The following is a 20,390-nucleotide window of genomic DNA, read 5'->3' on the forward strand; positions in this document are numbered from 1 at the left end:
GCACAAAACCCTATGTTTGGATAGCATGGCCCAAGTTCAACTTTCGGCAAATGCTTACCTTTCCCGATCTGTGTGTTAATTATAAAAGCAAAGACATTGAACTAGTTGGTTTCAGACATCTCTCCTGGCTGAGAAACTCCAGGAAACAATATTATGGTATATGACTTTACCCCAAAAGTTAATTTTTGAAGCATATATTTTCTAAAATACAATTTCAACATTGTTTCATTGTTTCTTATAAATCTGTGGCTACTGTTGGCTGAATAGTAAGAAGACTTTTCAGTTTGATTTCATAAAACAAGTTTGTCTTCTCTTTGTTTAACCTCAGATTGTCATCAATATGGAAAAGTTTTCTTCTTCCTTATAACAAAGAAATTGTAGTAAACTTTCTTTTGAATATAAGAGCACAAGAAAGTATTCATTTAGAACATCACTTTGACATAATGTGGTTTTACTCTCTTCCCAAATATTATGTTAGCTTCTGTATATAAGGCACTTGTGGAATTTGCATGAGACCATGTATTTTTCTTTGCTGAAGAAAAACATGTTTATTTGAAAGGTTACAGAATATATTATATTATGCTACATATAAAACTGCCTTTTTGCAGGGGGACAAAGGAAATCAAGGTGAAAGGGGCATTCAGGTACGTTACTGGCTTTTTTTTTTTTGGCTTGCAATAAAATCAGGACTCTATGCTTTATTCTTGTAATATCTGTTCATTTATACACTTTGTGGTGTGTTGGTTTCACCAGATGATTTGACATGACTTATGCCCAAATAAATTTGATAAGACACTGTTCACTCTACATATAAAACATATTCAAACTAATAAAAAGAAGGAGAATTATACCAGAAAATTAGATCAGGCTGAAGAAATCTAGGGTGATTTAGAAGGACATTTGGTTTTGGACGTCTTAGTGAAAAAGGTGAAGAGAAGAAATGTGCGACAGCTTTGAGAGGTGAGGACAGTTCTACCTCAGTCCAAGTGGCTCTAGAAGAGATTTTTCCTTAACTGATCGCTGGTCCATGAATAGGACGCTGCTGGCTGAATCAGTGACGCACTGATAAGGAATAAACTGTATCTGTCGGCCTTTCAGTCTTTCACGTTCTAGAAATATATAAGATTTTTCTGACCAAAATTATAAATCTGGACAGACAGTATTTCAGCAATGTTTTTAAAATTATAAAGCTTAGTGATAGTGGCTGAGTTTTGCTACATAAAATAAGCTTCATATAAAACAAAGACACTGCAAAATTTCCCAGGATGTTCAAAACTCTGGAATATCTGGAGGCATAAAAGAAAATTTCAGAATGAAAATCTGCTAGGGTCACAGGCTCAATGTGTTTCAGACAATGAAAGTTGAATTAAGCCCCTTCTCTGAGATCCACCACCCTGGTCATTTCTTGTCATGGGTCCTGGGTGACTGAAGCATCATTCTAACTAGTCTTCTTGAGTCCAGTCACCCTTTCCCCCAACCACAAAAAATGTGTGAGTTGAGTAAGTTGAAGGTGTAAAAGGTGTTGGTTTGATCCATTTATATACTGCAATACGATTACTACTGTCAGGTCAGCTAATACCTTTATCATGCACATTAGTTTGTTTTTGTTTTGAGAACAGTTGAGATTTAGAATCTTAGCCACTTTGAAGTTTGGAATTTAACTGCATATTTAAGATATTAATTTGCTTAGTTTCTGCACTACACAGTAAGCAACTTGATGGCAACATAGGGACACTGTTGCAGGGTCCTGCCAGCAAACAGGGCCCCTGGGAATTCATGGGTATAACTAAATGGAAAAAAAAAAAACCAAAACCTGCTATTCAGGAGTGATTTAAAATTTCAGTCACTAGATCTTTAACTGATTGTATATCTAGGTGTATGTTTTACTAGACTATATTAATTACCCTTTCAACATAGGGATGAAATAGTGGTATTTCAGGGTCTGGCCCAATGTCTTATACAAGATGGATGTCTTATACAAAATATTAATTGAATGGACAAATATGTTTGTATCTTTATCAAGTTTTCTTTATTTGTCCCAATTGAAAGATCTTCATTCAAAATATTTTTTACAGTGTAAATGTAGAAATGTCTTTTAAATTTAAAATGTCTGTAAAGTGGTCTTCTTGCCCTCACATGTGCATAATCCACACCAAACATAATGCCATTGAAGTTAAGAAAATGACCACAGTCACTGGATTTTTAAAGTTTTCATGCCGTGAGCATGGACTCCGCAGAACACCCTCAACTGTCTAACACGTTCTGTTTACATGTTCCCCAAAGTCAGTAGTTTGTTCCTTGTCTCCATCAATTTTAACTCTAAGGTTAGGCTGACTTTCCTCTCACTTCTTTTCCTCTCTTCTCTTGCATCATTTTGCATATTTGCATCACTGCTCTTGTGACCTTTGTTCTAGATAGCAGCAAAGTACTAGTATGCGTTGTATGTGTGAATGCATCATGTATGTGTGAACTAATAAATGACATTTATTCAATTTTAAAGGGTCAAAAGGGAGAAAATGGAAGACCAGGGATTCCAGGATTCCAGGTATTTTTTTTAATGGAAAATGAATTAATGAATCACATAACTGAACAAGACTGAGAGAGAGTTACTTGCAAATAAAAATGACTGAGGAGAAGGGGAGGTGTGGTGTGCACTCTAAGTGCACAGGGATGAGAATACTCGTGGTGATGGTGATCAGGGCTTGCTTTAATTGTTCGATTTATATTTTTATTTTCCCATGCTGATACTCTCTGTGGCTGTGAAACTTGACTTTCAATACTTATTTCTGACCAAGTAAATGACTAAAGGCCGGGGCTGCCCTGGTGTCCTGTGATTAGGACTTTGCCTTCTCGTGCAGGAGGTGCTGTTTCAATCCCTTGTCAGGGAGCTGAGATCTCTCTCACATGTCTCTCAGCCAAAAATCCAAAATGTAAAAACAGAAGCAGTGTTGTAATAAACTCAATAAAGACTTTAAAAATGGCCCACATTTTAAAAAATGACTGAAGGCAGACAATTCCACCTGCTTCTTGGAGTAGTAATGGCCCAAGGCAGCCGTTCATAGCAACATCTCTGTACCTATTGCTGAGTTTTTATTTAAAATGTGAGCAGTTGAGGCCCTGTGAGGTGAAAGAATCAACTTGTTTCCCTCTAGTTTGTTCAAAGACACAATTTGCTACCCTACAGATGTGTTAATCCCATCTCAGGGAACTATCATGGAATGGATATATAATACATGCTTTTCTTCCTTTTTAAGAAAAATTTTAATAGGGGTATAATCGCTTTGCAATGTTGTGTTGGTTTCTGCTGTCTGACAATGTGAACCAGCCATAAACACACATATATCCCCTCCCTCTTGAGCCTGCCTCCCAGCCCCATCCCCTTGCTCTAGGCTGAGCTCCACAGCAACGTCCCACCAGCTATCTGTCTTACACATAGTAACCTGTGTGCTTCAGCGCTAACTTTCTTCCTCTTTGACTAAACTCCTCCTCTGAAGCCATGTTTCTGTTAGGTTGTCACGTGGTGTGTAGGTTAAGTCAGAGCCAAACTGGACAAATAAAATCATCCAACTGATAGGGAGTGTGGGCATAAGGCAGAATCCGTAGTTGCGCTGATTCTGGTGGTAGGGGGATGAAACCGTGAGGTGACGGCTCCAAGGGCAGAGTTTCTGGGTCCCTCGCTTGGAGGAATGCGAGAGGGCCTGGCGGGTGGGAAGGCATGTGTTTGAAAGCACAGGGCCCCGGGCGCGTCTTAGATGAAAGGTGAGCGTTGGGTGTTGGGAAATTGAGAGCCTAGAAGCTGGGCTTCAGAGCAGGCGTCACTGAGAGCGCACAGGACCGGGTCCGCCCGTGTGCAGTGACGGTCAGGAAGAAAGGTCTCATCAGTTTGGGCCCCTTCGCCCCATGGTAAACCGCCGGATGACAGGCAGCTCTGTCCCTGCTCCTCGCCGCCCTGCTCTGCTTCCCCGGGTTAACCACACAGCATCTGTGCACGGCTCCTCTCACAGGAGAGCCTCACCTCTCCATGCGTCAGCCTCCACGACCCCGGCCGGTCCTCCCACCTTTTACTCACAGAATCTCCGGTAGGAGCCTATTTGCTTTGGATTCTGAGCGCACAATTTGGCAGCTAGCTCACTGGTTGACAGATGACACCCTTGGCAAGGTTCCCTTAACATCTTCTTTTTTTTTTTCTCACTTCCCAAGAGAAAAAGCAAGTCTGCCTCCCCCAAGGCAGGATTTGGGTTTGCTGGAAAGCTCTGTCCTGGGTGGGTTGGAAGCTGCGTTTCCACCACCATGACCCGAGTCTGCAGAGGCGTCAGGGCAGCTGTGGCCTCAGCTGCTAAGCGGTTGTCCCACCCCTCTAAGTAAACAAAGCCCTAAGTTACCTGTCATCCTACCAAGTGCTGCACGTGTATGATTTGATTTTTTTTGGCCTTCTTGTTATGAATGGGGTCCAAGCAAATGTTTCTCTCACAAGATCATCTAAGTGGATTCTCAGCTGACAGCTGTTTTCAGTTTCAGCTCTAATTTGGTTCTAGTCCTGGGAGCTTTTATCCTTTTATCTTTTATCTTTCCCCTTACCTGGATCCAATTGCAGGATTCTATCTGGTAGGGGACATATCTGCATTTCTTCAGAAACCTCTATATTTAAAGAATGGCTTGACAAAGAGTGTTTTACTCACTGATTGATTTTTATATGAAAACTAAAATTTAGTGTCTTTATGCTCAAGTTTTGAGAATCTCCCTTATTCTGTGCCAAACCTTGATTTTTCCCTAATTTTTTCTTCTGCCTCATTTGTATCTTCATGTTGAAGGAACCTAGAAATAAATCAACATAAATCCTCAAACTTCATTGTTATACATGGAATTCTCTATTGAAATGTTTGTTATACACTGAATTTCATATTGAGATGTTATACACTGAATTTTATATTGAATTGCAGAACACGAATTTTTAACTTTAAAAGTTGATTAATGATCAACTATATTTCAATAAAAAATAATAAAGTTGATTAATGAAATCCCTCCTGTGTATTGTGAAAGCTCTACCCTTTGTTCTAAACTAATACTGGGTGATTTTGGAGCCTGAATGTACAATAAATTTCAAAAACAAAAAATTCTAGTGTATTTCCTAAAGGTTCTTATCATCTCTCAAAAATGTCATTGGAATGACTATGTACAAGATAAGAGGAAAAACTTTAAAGGAACCATTCAGATGTATCCCATGATTGTGATGGTGAGAAAGCTTCAGGTAAAGGGCCCTAGTTTATATCATGGGAAGAAAAAACTGCCATGTTGGTCAACATGCACATATGCATGCTACATTGCATCGGTCACGTCTCACTCTCCTATGGCTCCTCTGTCCATGGGATTCTTCAGGCCAGAACACTGGAGTGGGTAGCCTTTCCCTTCTCCAGGGGATCTTCCCAACCCAGGGATCAAACCTGCATCTCTTGGGTCTCCTGCATTGGCAGGTGGGTTCTTTAGCACTAATGACACTTGAGAAGCCCTTTGTACAAAATTTGTGTTGTTCAGTTGCTAAGTCGTGTCTGACTCTTTGCAACCCCATGGACTGCAGCATATCAGGCTTCCCTGTCCTTAACTATACCCCAGAGTTTCCTCAAACTCATGCCCTTTGAGTTGATAATGACATCGAACCATCTCATCCTCTGTCGTCCCCTTCTCCCCCTGCCCTTAATCTTTCCCAACATCAGGATCTTTTCCATTGAGTTGGCTGTTCACATCAGGTGGTCAAAGTAATGGAGCTCTCAGCTTCAGCATCAGTCCTTCAGTGAACATTCAGGACTGATTTCCTTTAGGATGGACTGGTTTGATCTCCTTGCAGTCCAAGGAAATCTCAAGTCTTTTCCAGTGCCACAATTCAAAAGCATCAGTTTGACACTCAGCCTTCTTTATGGTCCAAATCTTACATCCATACGTGACTACTGGAAAGACCATAGCTTTGACTAGAGTCTGGATCTTTGATGGCAAAGTAATGTCTCTGCCTTTTAATATACTGTCTAGGTTGGCCATAACTTGTCTTCCAAGGAGCAAGCATTTTTTAACTTCATGGCTGCAGTCACAATCTGCAGTGATTTTGAAGCCCAAGAAAATAAAGTCTATCACTGTTTCCACTGTTTCCCCATCTATTTCCCATGAAGTGATGGGACCAGATGCCATAATCTTAGTTTTCTGAATGTTGAGTTTTAAGCCAACTTTTTCACTCTCCTCTTTCACTTTCACCAAGAGGGTCTTTAGTTCTTCCCTTTCTGCCCTAAGGGTGGTGTCAGCTGCATATCTGAGGTAATTGCTATTTCTCCCGGCAATCTTTATTCTAGCTTGTACTTCATCCAGCCCAGTGTTTTGCTTAATGTGCTCTGCATATAAGTTAAATAAGCAGGGTACTCCTTTCCCAATTTTGAACCAGTCCTTTGTTCCATGTCCAGTTCTAACTATTGCTTCTTGACTTGCTTACAGGTTTATCAGGAGGCAAGTAAGGTGATCTGGTATTTCTATTTCTTTAAGAGTTTTCCACAGATTTTTGTGATCCACACAGTAAAAGGCTTTCATGTAGTCAATGAAGCAGAAGAAGATGCTTTTCTGGAATTCTCTTGTTTTTTCTCTGATTCAGTGGATGTGGGCAACTTGATCTCTGGTTCCTCAGCCTTTTCTAAATCCAGCTCATACACCTGGAAGTTCTCAATTCATGTACTGTTGAAGCCTGGCTTGAAGGATTTTAAGCATTACCTTGCTAGCGTGTGAAATGAGTGCAATTGTACAGTAGTTTGAACATTCTTTGGCATTGCCCTTCTTTGAGACTGGAATGAAAACTGACCTTTTCTAGTCCTGTGGCCACTACTGAATTTTACAAATTTCCTGCCTTATTGAGTGCAGCACTTCCACAGCATCATCTTTTATGATTTGAAATAGCTCAGCTGCAATTGAATCATCTCCACTAGCTTTGTTCATAGTAATGCTTCCTAAGGCCCACTTGACTTCACACTAACATGCTGCTTTCCTAATCTCTGAATTTCCAGCCGTGAGTGACTTAAGCATAGGACAGTATGTTTTTCTTCCCTATGTTATCTTTTCTTTAACCCATTGTTTATCTATAGTACTCAAATAAAATTTAACTTTAAGAACACAAATTTGAAAAAAAATAGAATTTTAATCACTGAATAAAAAAATAAATATTCCTTTTTTTTTTTTTTTTACTGATTTGAGCTTTTTATTGAAGTATAGTTAGTGTACAATTATATATAAGGTTTACAATATAGTGATTTGCAATTTTTAAAGGCTATACTCCATTTATAGTTATTATTAAATATTGGGTATATTCTCTGACTTGAGTTTTAATTTTCTTTAAACTAGTAATATATTTTAAAATAAGAGTAGAGTTTTAAAAGAATTTAGATAGAATGACATTCTAACCTACATATTTGACCTTCATCATATGAAAATATTCATATAGACAAATGAAAGTTATATAAATTAACCCTTTTATATTATTCATTTAGTGTATTTCCTAGTCATTAGTGAAAGTCCCTCAGTCGTGTCCGACTCTTTGCGACCCCATGGACTTGTACAGTCCACGGGATTCTCCAGGCCAGAATACTGGAGTGGGTAGCCTTTTCTTAGTCTCCTTTAAAAAGGTCTCTTGTATATATAATTTTGTCACTATTTCAATTGCTCTCTTCCAAACCCAAAATTAAAGTTTGATTAAATATGTCTAAAGGGTACATGCCACATTGCTAGTACTATAACTTGCACATTTTTTTTCCTATTAATTTTTAAAGGGAATTCAAGGCCATCACGGTGCAAAAGGAGAGGTATGTTTCTTCTTGTATTATGCTGTCCAGTCCTCACGGCTTAATTTTCAGTATTGTATAAATAAATCTAGCTGTTGACATTCCAAACAGAAAATATCTTTCATGTCCTTCAATAGTTCCTAAATAGAGATTTTCAGAATTTGCAGGTTCACTGAATTAGGTATGAAATGGTACGCATTTGTCAATAGTATTGATTCCTATTCTAAATTAGGAACTGTTTTTGTGCGTATTTTCCAATGAGGACTATTATGCATTTCTATGCCTACCACTAGAATTTAAACTCTGTGGGAACAAGACTGTCGTGGTCACTGATGTATCTCTGGTACTATGCATATTGCCTAATCAATATATGTACTAAGTAACAGTTATTTGTAGGATTGGATGGGTGGTTGATTGGACGGATAAATTGCTGTTTAATATGGTATGAAATTTCCCTCCTGATCAATTATGGTGTTTCCCAGCAGTTACCTGTATAATTTAGATATATGTTTGTATTTATTCATATCTGTGTTCTTGAGGACATATTTTATGGTGCAATTATACCTCCTGAAATATTTAAATAGAACTTCTGACGATTTCTCTTGTTTTTAGATGGGTGAAAAGGGAGAGCCTGGTGCCCGAGGTGCCACTGGAGCCAAAGGAGAGTCTGGGGTGGATGGTCAGATGGGGCCCCCGGGCCCCCAGGGGCCCCCTGGGCAACCAGGTGATCCGGGCCCCCCAGGAATGGATGGGAAGCCTGTATGTATTCTGCTTCTTTCACAGTTCTTATGATTTCATTCTTTGTACTTGGCATGTCCATGTTATAACCCCGAATAATTTGATGCAGGGGAGAGAATTTTCAGAACAGTTTATTCGACAAGTTTGCACTGATGTATTAAGAGGTAAGTCTCAAACATACAGATTTTAATAACTTTCAAATTTCAGAAGTAATATAAATATTTTTGTAGAAATTATAAAAGTGTAAGTAAGATAAAGAAGAAAATAAAGGACATTTATCCATCTTTGTCTCTCCTAGATAAGTATTTTTACATTAAGTATTTTACAAACATTACATGGTAACGTTTGTAATCTTTTTCATAAAGTAATCTATTATTATTTCACCATTGATTACATTTTATTTTCTGACGTAATTCTAGTAATTTTATTCCCCAATATGACACTTATAATTTAACAGTTTCTTTTAGGGAGGTACATTTCCCCCTTATTTGAAGCAATTTCCACAATAAAATTATTGTAAACAGCAATGGATATTTCCTAGTTAAATTTCTAGAAATGAAGTTATTGGCCAAGAGTTAAACATCTGTAAATCTTTTTGTAAAATTATAAGTGATATTATTAATGTCCATTCACCATTTAAACATAAGGGTGGGGGTTTCTTTGCTTTCAAGCCCAGTTACCTGTCTTACTTCAAAGTGGAAGAATTCAAAGCTGTGATCATTGCCAGCCCCAGCACGGCTCCCCTGGTATTCCAGGGCCACCTGGTCCCATGGGCCCAGAAGGTCCCCGAGGATTCCCTGGTTTGCCAGGAAGAGATGGTGTTCCTGGATTAATGGGAGCTCCGGGACGCCCAGGTGCCAAAGGATTAAAAGGTACTTAGTTTGCATGTGTAAGCAAATGAACAACAGAAAAAGATATTTTTTTGTATTCACCTCTTAAAGTGATTTAATAGACAAGAGTTCATGTTTGTCTTCTTGAACACAAAAAATTTTTCTATCCCTAAATCTTTAAATAATTTGTCAACTGAGTTAAAGAATAATTATTGTATTTTTTGAAAGCATATCCTAAAGTCAAGAGAGAAAGTTCAAGGTTATGAAGCATGTGAACTTGTAAATCAGAAAATGTTGACAATGAACTTAGAAATTTTGCTTGAGTCCAATAATGTCTTTAAATAGAACATCACAGTCACCATTTCCTTATTTTGACTTTGGTAACATCTGTTACTGTATTCAACATTGTTTTCTATTATAAGAAAAATTAGAGACTTTGCTGGTGGTCCAGTGGTTCAGGCTTAGCCTTCTAATACATGGGGCGTAGGTTCGATACCTGGTCAATGAACTGCAGTCCCTCATGTCTTAGGGCCAAAAAACTAAAACATTAAAAAAAAAAATAGTGATCATGGTATCTCCCCTGCCTTATGACCCAGCAATCCCACTGCTGGGCACACACACCGAGGAAATCAGAATTGAAAGAGACACGTGTACCCCAATGTTCATCGCAGCATTGTTTATAATAGCCAGGACATGGAAGCAACCTAGATGCCCATCAGCAGAGGAATGGATAAGAAAGCTGTGGTACATACACACAATGGAGTATTACTCAGTCATTAAAAAGAATACATTTGAATTAGTTCTAATGAGGTGGATGAAACTGGAGCCTATTATACAGAGTGAAGTAAGCCAGAAAGAAAAACACCAATACAGTATACTAACGCATATATATGGAATTTAGAAAGATGGTAACGATAACCCTGTATGCGAGACAGCAAAAGAGACACAGATGTATAGAACAGTCTTTTGGACTCTGTGGGAGAGGGAGCGGGGTGGGGGATGATTTGGGAGAATGGCATTGAAACATGTATAATATCATATAAGAAACGAATCGCCAGTCCAGGTTCGATGCCGGATACAGGATGCTTGGGGCTGGTGCACTGGGATGACCCAGAGGGATGGTATGGGGAGGGAGGAGGGAGGGGTGTTCAGGATGGGGAACACGTGTACACCCGTGGTGGATTCATGTTGATGTATGGCAAAACCAATACAATATTGTAAAGTAAAAAAAAATAATAATAATAAATAAATGATAAATGGTTAAAAAAATAAATAAATAAAAATGTTGCCAACCATAAAAAAATTAAGAAAAAAAATAGTGGAGGCAGTGTTGTGTCAAATGCAATAAAAACATTAAAAATGGTCCACATTAAAAAAAAAAAAATCTTAAAGAAAAAAAAAATTAGGTTTTGCAACCAAACTTTCTAATAGTAAGCCACAACTTAACTGCTCTTTGCCTCTGAATGTTTATGTGAAATGTTGGTTGATAATTATTTCCTTTTAATTTAATATGATTTGAACAATTTAGATGTTTCATCAAAGGAACAGCTATGATTAACAGAAAGGGCTAAATAATTTCAAAATTAATTCCAATAATTTTCCTTTCTTAATATTTAATCTCATTATATTTCTAGACCATTAATCATTTTAAAAATTGTGGTTTAAAAAATTCTCTTTCCCATTAGTAATAACAAATAGGTGGTAAGTAATAATAAGTAGGTGAAACTTTTTTTAAAGATTTATTTTTCTTTAATGTATATATTAACAGCTTTGAAAGAAACAATCTAGGAGGAAGTGATTTTAATGGGAAAAGTAAGCTTATTCACCTCTCTGACACTCTGCAGGCCTCCCTGGACGGAACGGGGCAAAGGGGAGCCAAGGACTTGGGTATCCTGGAGCGCAAGGTCCTCCTGGTCCCCCAGGTAAGAACTGGTGATGCTCATAAGTGTTCCTGCACATTTTGCTTTAGGAAAATCACCATAGATCTATGTCCAAAGATTTGAAATCAAGACTTTTCTTTCCTTTTTTGAGTGATTCACATTCAGCACATTGAGATCTAACTACTAGAAGTTTTATCCTATATTAGATTCATGAATCATTCAAGATTCCCTCTCATTTATCATTTCAATTCTTTAGAATACCACTCATTAGACTAGCTCTCATATGGTTTCAGTTGCTCATGCCTATCTAATGTATATCACTGTCTGTATCACTATCTTATCTTTATGATTCTCAGGGACACAAAATAAAGCTGAAATGGACTCAAAAGCCAAACTCTGCTAGCTGTGTTAACTTTGCTTTCCCTCGGTTTTCTCATTTGTGAAATAGTGATAAGATGTCATTTCAGTTCAGTTCAGTTCATTCGCTCTGTTGTGTCCGACTCTTTGCAACCCCATGAACTGCAGCACACCAGGCTTCCCTGTCTGTCACCAACTCCCGGAGTTTACTAAACTCAATGTCCATTGAGTCGGTGATGACATCCAACCATCTCATCCTCTGTTGTCCCCTTCTCCTCCTGCCTTCAATCATTCCCAGCATCAGGGTCTTTTCATATGAGTCAGCTCTTCACATCAGGTGGCCAAAGTATTGGAGTTTCAGCTTCAGCATCAGTCCTTCTGATGAATATTCAGGAGTGATTTCCTTTAGGATGGACTGGTTGGATCTCCTTGCAGCCCAAGGGACTCTTAAGAGTCTTCTACAATATCACAGTTCAGAAGCATCAGTTCCTCGGCGCTCGGCTTTCTTTGTATCATGACACTGTTGGATGATTAAATGAGTTAATATACATTGTGCCTTCAGACAGTGTATGACAACCAAAGCTGTGTTTTCAATAAATGTGTATCATCATTATTATTTTAGATGTTACTACTTTTTGAGGCTTTTAGGTGGAGCAGATGATTCAATAATTTGTATACAAAGCGTTTTGAACAACTTTCATGCATTGGAGAAGGAAATGGCAACCCACTCCAGTGTTCTTGCCTGGAGAATCCCGGGGACGGGGGAGCCTGGTGGGCTGCTGTCTATGGGGTCGCACAGAGTCGGACACGACTGAAGCGACTTGGCAGCAGCAGCAGTTAAGTGTCGAATAAACATTTATTAGTGGTAATAGCAGGAACTATTATTAGTGATAGAGAGTGCTCCCAAACCACATTGCTCCATCCCCAAACCTAAATATTTCGGTCACCAACTTTAAAAGGCCAGTGTCTTGATTTAATTTTCCTTTCTTTGAGCATGCTAGTTAAACTAAATTGTGGTTTACAAATTGGTGTTATAATACCTTTGTGTATGGATTATTATGATATTATGCTAATGACAATGTATTTCAATGTGGAAACTATATACCTATAATGAAAATAATCATTTTGACTGCAAATATGGCACAAAAGTGACTTCATTAAAGTTTTCGCTTACTGATATATTACTGGCAAATTTAAAATAATATTGGCAAAAGTAAGCTGAAAGTAAGAAATAGTTTAGCCGCAAATTGAAATCTTAAATTTTTTAAATTGTGAAATCCACAAATTGAAATCTTAAAATGTTAGCTCTGTGTCTTCATTAGCTGCATGATTTCTGTAATAACACAGCTTGGCTTAGTTTTGGAAAATTATTTTTGGATAGTTCTTTTCCAAATGGAAGGCATATAGAATTATCAAGAGGATTCCTTCTCTTTCCACTTTGAGTGCAAAAATGTAAAATGTTGAAGAGTCTCTTTTCCAGTTTACATGTTTTACAGATTCAGCTGTGTCAGCACCAGAAACGAACTCTGTGTTCATATGTTGCTAATGTTCCATCATAGGTCCAGAGGGCCCCCCTGGAATAAGCAAAGAAGGTCCTCCTGGAGACCCAGGCCTCCCCGGCAAAGATGGAGACCACGGAAAACCCGGAATCCAAGGACAGCCAGGCGCCCCGGGCATCTGTGATCCATCGCTGTGTTTTAGTGTCATTGTTGGAAGAGACCCCTTTCGAAAAGGACCAAACTATTAGTTTCTGGTGCCTCGTCCAGCAGCCTCGGCATGGTGCTCTTCTTTTGTGGTCTTTGCATCTCAGGAAGATAACAACAGTAATCCCTTGAAAAGAAACTCAAGTACCTCGGTGTTTTTATTATTGTTTTTTCCTTAAGGAAAAATATAGAAAAGGTCACGTATACTGATTTTAAAGGCTCCTCAGTTCTTCGGAGCCTTGAGATTGGTAGCATTAACTAAATCTCAAGGGTTTCTTGTGAGTCCATTTGTTTTAATCAAAGTTGAATATAAAAAAAAAACAACCCACCATTGCCTGTCAGCCAGTCAGTTGCAGTCACTGTGAAAAGTTTCACGTTCAGCCTCCGTGCAGCAGAGTATTTGAGTTCAATTTCTTGTCTGTGTGAATTTCATGTTTCATAGCTCATTCATCTACCTTAGCTGAAACGTGCATCTGGCCGCGGGAAATGAGATCAGGGCTGATATTCAGCTTGGGAACAGACTGCATCACCACATGAGCACTATTCCGGTGTCTGTGCTTATCAGACAGGGGTGATGGACTGTTGGTCGTTCGGTGTTTTGAATATCACCTGTGAAAGAGATGGATGTGTTTCTTACTCCATTTGCAAATTCTCAGATGATTCAATGAATGATGATGCTGAAAAAGAGTAATGATTGCATTGGGAATGGTCTAAATATGAACCATTAAAAACATTCTGGAGAAAAAGGTTCATTAGACCTGGTCAATATGTTCAAAGGAATCATGAGTTCAGAAACACTAAAAATACTTTCTTCTTCATACCTGCTTAGTAATTGGAATGTTTGTTGCATGCCTTCATTTTCCATTTCATTTACTATATGTGTATGTTCATATATGTTAACTTTTATTGTAGCAAAGCTAATGGGAGTCAGTGCTCTAGTTGACAGGAAAGGTAACTCCATAGATCCTAGGATGTCTTGATAATTTTTTAGCAGACTTTAAAATATTTTAAACAATCTTTGTGTACTGTACTTAATGCTTTTGTAAGGAATGTAACTTGAGATATTCCATCCTTATCATGCTCTAAATTTGTTACATGCTTGTTATTCAAAGTACAATAAAATCTTGTAAAAGCCTGAATGCAGCATTTTTTAATACTTACTTATAACTGATTTTGAGTTTATTATGCATCGCAGTGATCATTTATTCAGTGGGTATAATTTATTAAATTATTTACCCTATTTTTAAATGACTGATTCACATGAAATAAGAACATAGAAACTGGGTTGTGTGCCACTCGCCTGGGCAGATAAAGCCCCTGCTTCCTGGCCCAGGAATGGCTGGTGACCAGAGTTTAGCTTAATTGATGACATGTCCTTGGGGACTGAAGCCCATACATTCAGCAGCTGAATCAGCTTAAGGCTTGTTTTGGTGTTCTGTCTCCAGCAAAGCCCCAGGTGTCTGATAGACCTGACCAAGCTACTTCCCCTGCTAATTATACCATTTTCTGGGAGACCTGGTGAAGGGGCAGAATGGGAACTTCCTTTCTGCCCTTTTCCCTTCAACCAGCTTGGAGCACATGTGATGCTGAAAACTCAGCCTCTGTTTTCCAGTGCTAAATTGAATCTCAGAGACAGAGTTTTGGGTAAAATAGAAAAGAATAGCTTTATTGCTTTGCCAGGCAGAAGGGGACATAGTGGGCTCTTGTCCTCGGAAGCGTGTGTCTCAACCTGGGAGGATTTGGTGAGGAGTTTTTATTGCAATGATTCAAAGGCAGCGTTGCTGATACGGTGCAGTGTGTGCTGGGTCTGCATTCCTCTAATCCGGTCTCAGGTGACCTCTTGATCTCTTGGTGAGCTTCTCTGGTTCCTTTAATCTGGCCCCGGGTGGCCTTCTCTGGAATGAAGAATGCTGACATCTGCCATTTACTGGGGCTTTAGTTCCTGGGGGGCCACGACCCTGCCCCAGGGCTGTGCTGGTGTTTCCTGACTGCTCCTCCCTTGTCTCTGCATCCCTTCCCTTCCCTGATTAGCGACTGTTTGAACTTGCCGTTTGGATTCAGGGAAGGTCATGGAGGTTGGAGGCTGTCCCCTACAAGAAACGGGACAGAAAAGCTTCCATGTTCTGGAGCCCCACGAGGTCCTGCTCAGTTTCACATGGCCGTGAAGTGCACAGAACTGGCCAGGGACACAGTGGGGACGTAGTCATGTGGTCTGGCCTGAGGACACTCATGTCTAAAAAGAAACAGAGCAACAGGGGATTGCTCTATAATCATTCTAAAACAGGAGAAAGTGCTATAGAAATGTATGCGCGCATGCATGCTAAGCCACTTCTGTCGTGTCCAACTCCTGTGATCCCATGGACCGCAGCCCCCCGGGCTCCTCTGTCCATGGGATTCTCCAGGCAAGAATACTGGAGTGGGTTGCCATGCCCTCCTCCAGGGGATCTTCCCGGCCCAGGAATCGGACCCACATCTGTCTCCTGCATTGGCAAGTGAATTCTTTACCATTAACGCCACCTGGGAAGCCCATATAAATGTATAGGATGATGCTATTGACTAAATTGTGTCACTTCCAAATTCATATGTTGAAACCCTAACTCCCTATGGGACTCTGTTTGGAAATTAAGGTTTTAGACTGTGATTATGGTTAGATAAGTTCGTAAGAATGGTATACTAATCCTGTACAATCAGTGGCCTCTTCTCATATGTCTGCCTGTGAGGAAAGCCCACGTAAGCACACAGAGCGAAGACAGTGATTTGAGAGCCAGGAAATGATCATACTAACTGAATAAGCCAGACAGAAAATGATGAAAACAATACCGATGAACTATTTTCAAACAGAAATATATTCACAGACATAGAAAACCACCTTATGGTTACCAAAGGGGAAAGGAAGGAGGAGGGACAAATTAGAAGTTTGGGACTAAGAGACACACACTACTATATATAGAATAGATAACAACAGGACCTGCTGGATAGCACATATCTTGTAATAACGTTCAATGGAAGAGATTGTAAAATAGAATATGTATTTGTATATCCATGTATACTTGAATCACTTTGCTGTGTACTTGAAACTGACACAATAATTGTAAATCAACTGTATTTCAATGTTAAAAAAAGTTGCATTAAAAGAAAAGCCAAGGACTTCCCTGCTGGTCCAGTGGCTAGGACACCTTGCTCCCAATGCAGGGGGCCCAGGTTCATTTGCTGCTCAGGGAACTAAATCCCACATGCCACAGCCAAAACTTCCTGTGCCACAAGAGCAAGATCCCACAGCCGCAAGGAAAACCAAAGGTCCTTATGCTACAGCTAAGACCTGGCATGGACAAACACGTAGTAATAAATACTTTAAAAGAAGCCAGGAGAATCACCAGCATTGATCTTGCACTTTCAGTCTCCAGGACCAAGAGCAAATCCATTTCTATTGTGTAAGCCACGCTGTGTGTGGTGTTACATAGGGGAGCTGAAGCTGTGAAACAGATGAGGGTGGGGAAAACTCCCTTAAAGCCATGATTATAAACTGAGATTGGAAGGCTAGGAGACATTAGCAAGCCAAGTCGTGTAAAGGGAATGAAAATGAGCAAAATCTGGAGAACTGAAAACAAAACCTAGGGAATAAAAATCATATTTACTTTCAGTATCTGCTTTCAAAATTGTTATCTAAACGTGAAATATTTCTGTAATTTATCATAGTAGAGAGTATGTGCTAATATATTCTTGCCTAACACATTCAGTTCAGTCGCTCAGTTCTGTCCGACTCTTTGTGACCCCATGAATCGCAGCACGCCAGGCCTCCCTGTCCATCACCAACTCCTGGAGTTCACCCAGACTCACGTCCATCGAGTCAGTGATGCCATCCAGCCATCTCATCCTCTGTCATCCCCTTCTCCTCCTGCCCTCAATCCCTCCCAGCATCAGTCTTTTCCAATGAGTCAACTCTTCGCATGAGATGGCTAAAGTACTGGAGTTTCAGCTTTAGCATCAGTCCTTCCAAAGAACACCCAAGACTGATCTCCTTCAGAATGGACTGGTTGGATCTCCTTGCAGTCCAAGGGAATCTCAAGAGTCTTCTCCAACACCACAGTTCAAAAGCACCAATTCTTCGGTGCTCAGCTTTCTTCACAGTCCAACTCTCACTAATTTTAGACCAACTCATAAGACACAGATGTTTGAAGAATGAGCACGTGGATGAGTTTGTTCTACACGTACATTTTGACCACAACGGTGCACCAGCATCTCGCGTGCCTCTTAGTGTAGTTACAAGGGCATGGCTTCTGTAGTGAGGTTGCCTGGGTTCAAATTTCCACTTTCTTTTTCTAGTAGGAGTCTTCAGGAAATGTCTTTATCTATTTGTGCCTAAATTTCTTCACATATTAAAAGAGGAATTTTAGAAGTATTTGTTGTTCAGTCACTAAGTTGTGTCCAGCTTTTTGTGACCCCATAAACTGCAGCATCTTTTAATTTCATGGCTGCAGTCACCATCTGTAGTGATTTTGGAGCCCAGAAAAATAAAGTCTGACACTGTTTCCACTGTTTCCCCATCTATTTCCCCTGAAGTGATGGGACCAGATGCCATGATCTTCATTTTCTGAATGTTGAGCTTTAAGCCAATTTTTTACTCTCCACTTTCACTTTCATCAAGAGGCTTTTGAGTTCCTCTTCACTTTCTGCCATAAGGGTGGTGTCATCTGCATATCTGAGGTTATTGATATTTCTCCCAGCAATCTTGATTCCAGCTTGTGTTTCTTCCAGTCCAGCGTTTCTCATGATGTACTCTGCATATAAGTTAAATAAGCAGGGTGACAATATACAGCCTTGACGAACTCCTTTTCCGATTTGGAACCAGTCTGTTGTTCCATGTCCAGTTCTAACTGTTGTTTCCTGACTTGCATACAAATTTCTCAAGAGGCAGATCAGGTAGTCTGGTATTCCCATCTCTTGAAGAATTTTCCACAGTTTATTGTAATCCACACAGTCAAAGGCTTTGACATAGTCAATAAAGCAGAAATAGATGTTTTTCTGGAACTCTCTTGCTTTTTCTATGATCCAGTGGATGTTGGCAATTTGATCTCTGGTTCCTCTGCCTTTTCTAAAACCATAGAAAAGTTGACTTTTCTATGACTTTTCGTGACTGCAGCCATAAAATTAAAAGACGCTTACTCCTTGGAAGGAAAGTTATGACCAACCTAGATAGCATATTCAAAAGCAGAGACATTACTTTGCCAACAAAGGTTCATCTAGTCAAGGCTATGGTTTTTCCTGTGGTCATGTATGGATGTGAGAGTTGGACTGTGAAGAAAGCTGAGTGCCGAAGAATTGATGCTTTTGAACTGTGGTGTTGGAGAAGACTCCTGAGAGTCCCTTGGACTGCAAGGAGATCCAAGCAGTCCATTCTGAAGGAGATCAGCCCTGGGATTTCTTTGGAGGGAATGATGCTAAAGCTGAAACTCCAGTACTTTGGCCACCTCATGTGAAGAGTTGACTCACTGGAAAAGACTCTGATGCTAGGAGGGATTGGGGGCAGGAGGAGAAGGGAACGACAGAGGATGAGATGGCTGGATGGCATCACTGACTCGATGGACGTGAGTCTCAGTGAACTCCGGGGGTTGGTGATGGACAGGGAGGCCTGGTGTGCTGCGATTCATGGGGTCGCAAAGAGTCGGACACGACTGAGCAACTGATCTGATCTGATCTGAACTGCAGCATGTCAGGCTTCCCTGTCCCCCACGGTCTCCTGGAGTTTGCTCAGATTCATGTCCACTGAGTCAGTGAAGCTATTGACCATCTCACCCCCTTTACCTTTCGCCTTCAGTCTTTCCCAGCGTCAACTCCTTTTTCAGTGAGTTGGCTCTTTGCATCAGGTGGCTGAAGTATTGGAGCTTCAGCTTTAGTATCAGTGCCTCCAATGAATATTCAGGGCTGATTTCCTTTAGGATTGATTGGTTTGAACTCCTTGCAGTCCAAGGGACTTTAAAGAGTCTTCTCCAGAACCACAGTTTGAAAGCATCAATTCTTTGGTGCTCAGTCTTCTGTACATCCAGCTCTCACATCCATACATACACGACTATTGGAAAAACCATAGCTTTGACTCGACAGACCTTTGTCAGCAAAGTGTCATCTTTGCCTTTTAATACACTCTCTAGTTTTGTCATAGCTTTCCTTCCAAGAGCAAGCATTTTTTAATTTTGTGGCTACAGTCACTGTGCACAGTGATTTTGAAGCCCAAGAAAATAAAATCTGAAACTGCTCCACTTAACCCCCTTTCATTTGCCATGACGTGATATGAACAGATGCCATGATCTTAGTTTTTTATAATATTGAGTTTCAAGTCAGTTTTTTCACTCTAATCTTTCACCTTCATCAAGAGGCTCCTTAGTTTCTCTTCACTTTCTGCCATTAGAGTGGAACCATCTGCATATCTGAGGTTGTTGATATTTCTCCCAGAAATATTGATTCCAGCTTTTGATTCATCCAAGGTATTTTGTACGATGCACTCTGCCTAGAAGTTAAATAAGCAGGGTAACAATATACAACCTTGACACACTCCTTTCCCAATTTTGAACAAGTCAGTGGTTCCAAGTCTGATTCTAACTGTTGCTTCTTGATCCACATACGGGTCTCTCAGCACACAGGTAAGGTGGTCTATATTCCCATCTCTTTAAGAATTTTCCACAGTTTGTTTTTGACCCACACAGTCAAAGGCTTTCATGTACTAAATGAAGCAGAAGTAGATGTTTTTCTGGGATTCCCTTGCTTTTTGTCTCTGATCAAAGGAATGTTGGCAATTTGAAGTTAAAAGACACTTGCTCCTTGGAAGGAAAGCTGTGACAAACCTAGATAGCTTATTAAAAAGCAGAGACATCACTTTGCCGACAAAGGTCCCCATAGTCAAAGCTATGATTTTTCCAGTTGTCGTGTACAGATGTGAGAGTTGGACCACAAAGAAGGCTGAGCACTGAAGAACTGATGCTTTTGACTTGTGCTGGAGAAGATTCTAAAATCCCGTGGACTGCAAAGGGATCAAAGTAGTCAATCCTAATGGAAATCAACCTTGAATATTCATTGGAAGGACTG

General features: G+C 39.8%; 1 protein-coding gene across 2 annotated transcripts in view; it reads left to right on the plus strand.

Annotated features, from left to right (window-relative positions):
* Positions 1-14,452, plus strand: part of COL21A1 (collagen, type XXI, alpha 1) — a 236,889-nt gene extending 222,437 nt beyond the window's left edge. For both annotated transcript variants that reach the window (XM_010848536.1, XM_010848535.1), the window contains exons 23-30: positions 609-644; positions 2,501-2,545; positions 7,794-7,826; positions 8,418-8,564; positions 8,653-8,707; positions 9,215-9,415; positions 11,218-11,295; positions 13,170-14,452. In XM_010848536.1, coding sequence (XP_010846838.1) covers positions 609-644; positions 2,501-2,545; positions 7,794-7,826; positions 8,418-8,564; positions 8,653-8,707; positions 9,215-9,415; positions 11,218-11,295; positions 13,170-13,357 — 783 coding nt within the window. In that variant the 3' untranslated portion in view covers positions 13,358-14,452. The remainder of the gene's footprint in view (positions 1-608; positions 645-2,500; positions 2,546-7,793; positions 7,827-8,417; positions 8,565-8,652; positions 8,708-9,214; positions 9,416-11,217; positions 11,296-13,169) is intronic.
* Positions 14,453-20,390: the final 5,938 nt, after the last annotated feature.

This window comes from Bison bison, unplaced genomic scaffold, assembly GCF_000754665.1.
Source record: "Bison bison bison isolate TAMUID 2011002044 unplaced genomic scaffold, Bison_UMD1.0 scf7180017864270, whole genome shotgun sequence".
NCBI classification, from domain to species: domain Eukaryota; kingdom Metazoa; phylum Chordata; class Mammalia; order Artiodactyla; family Bovidae; genus Bison; species Bison bison.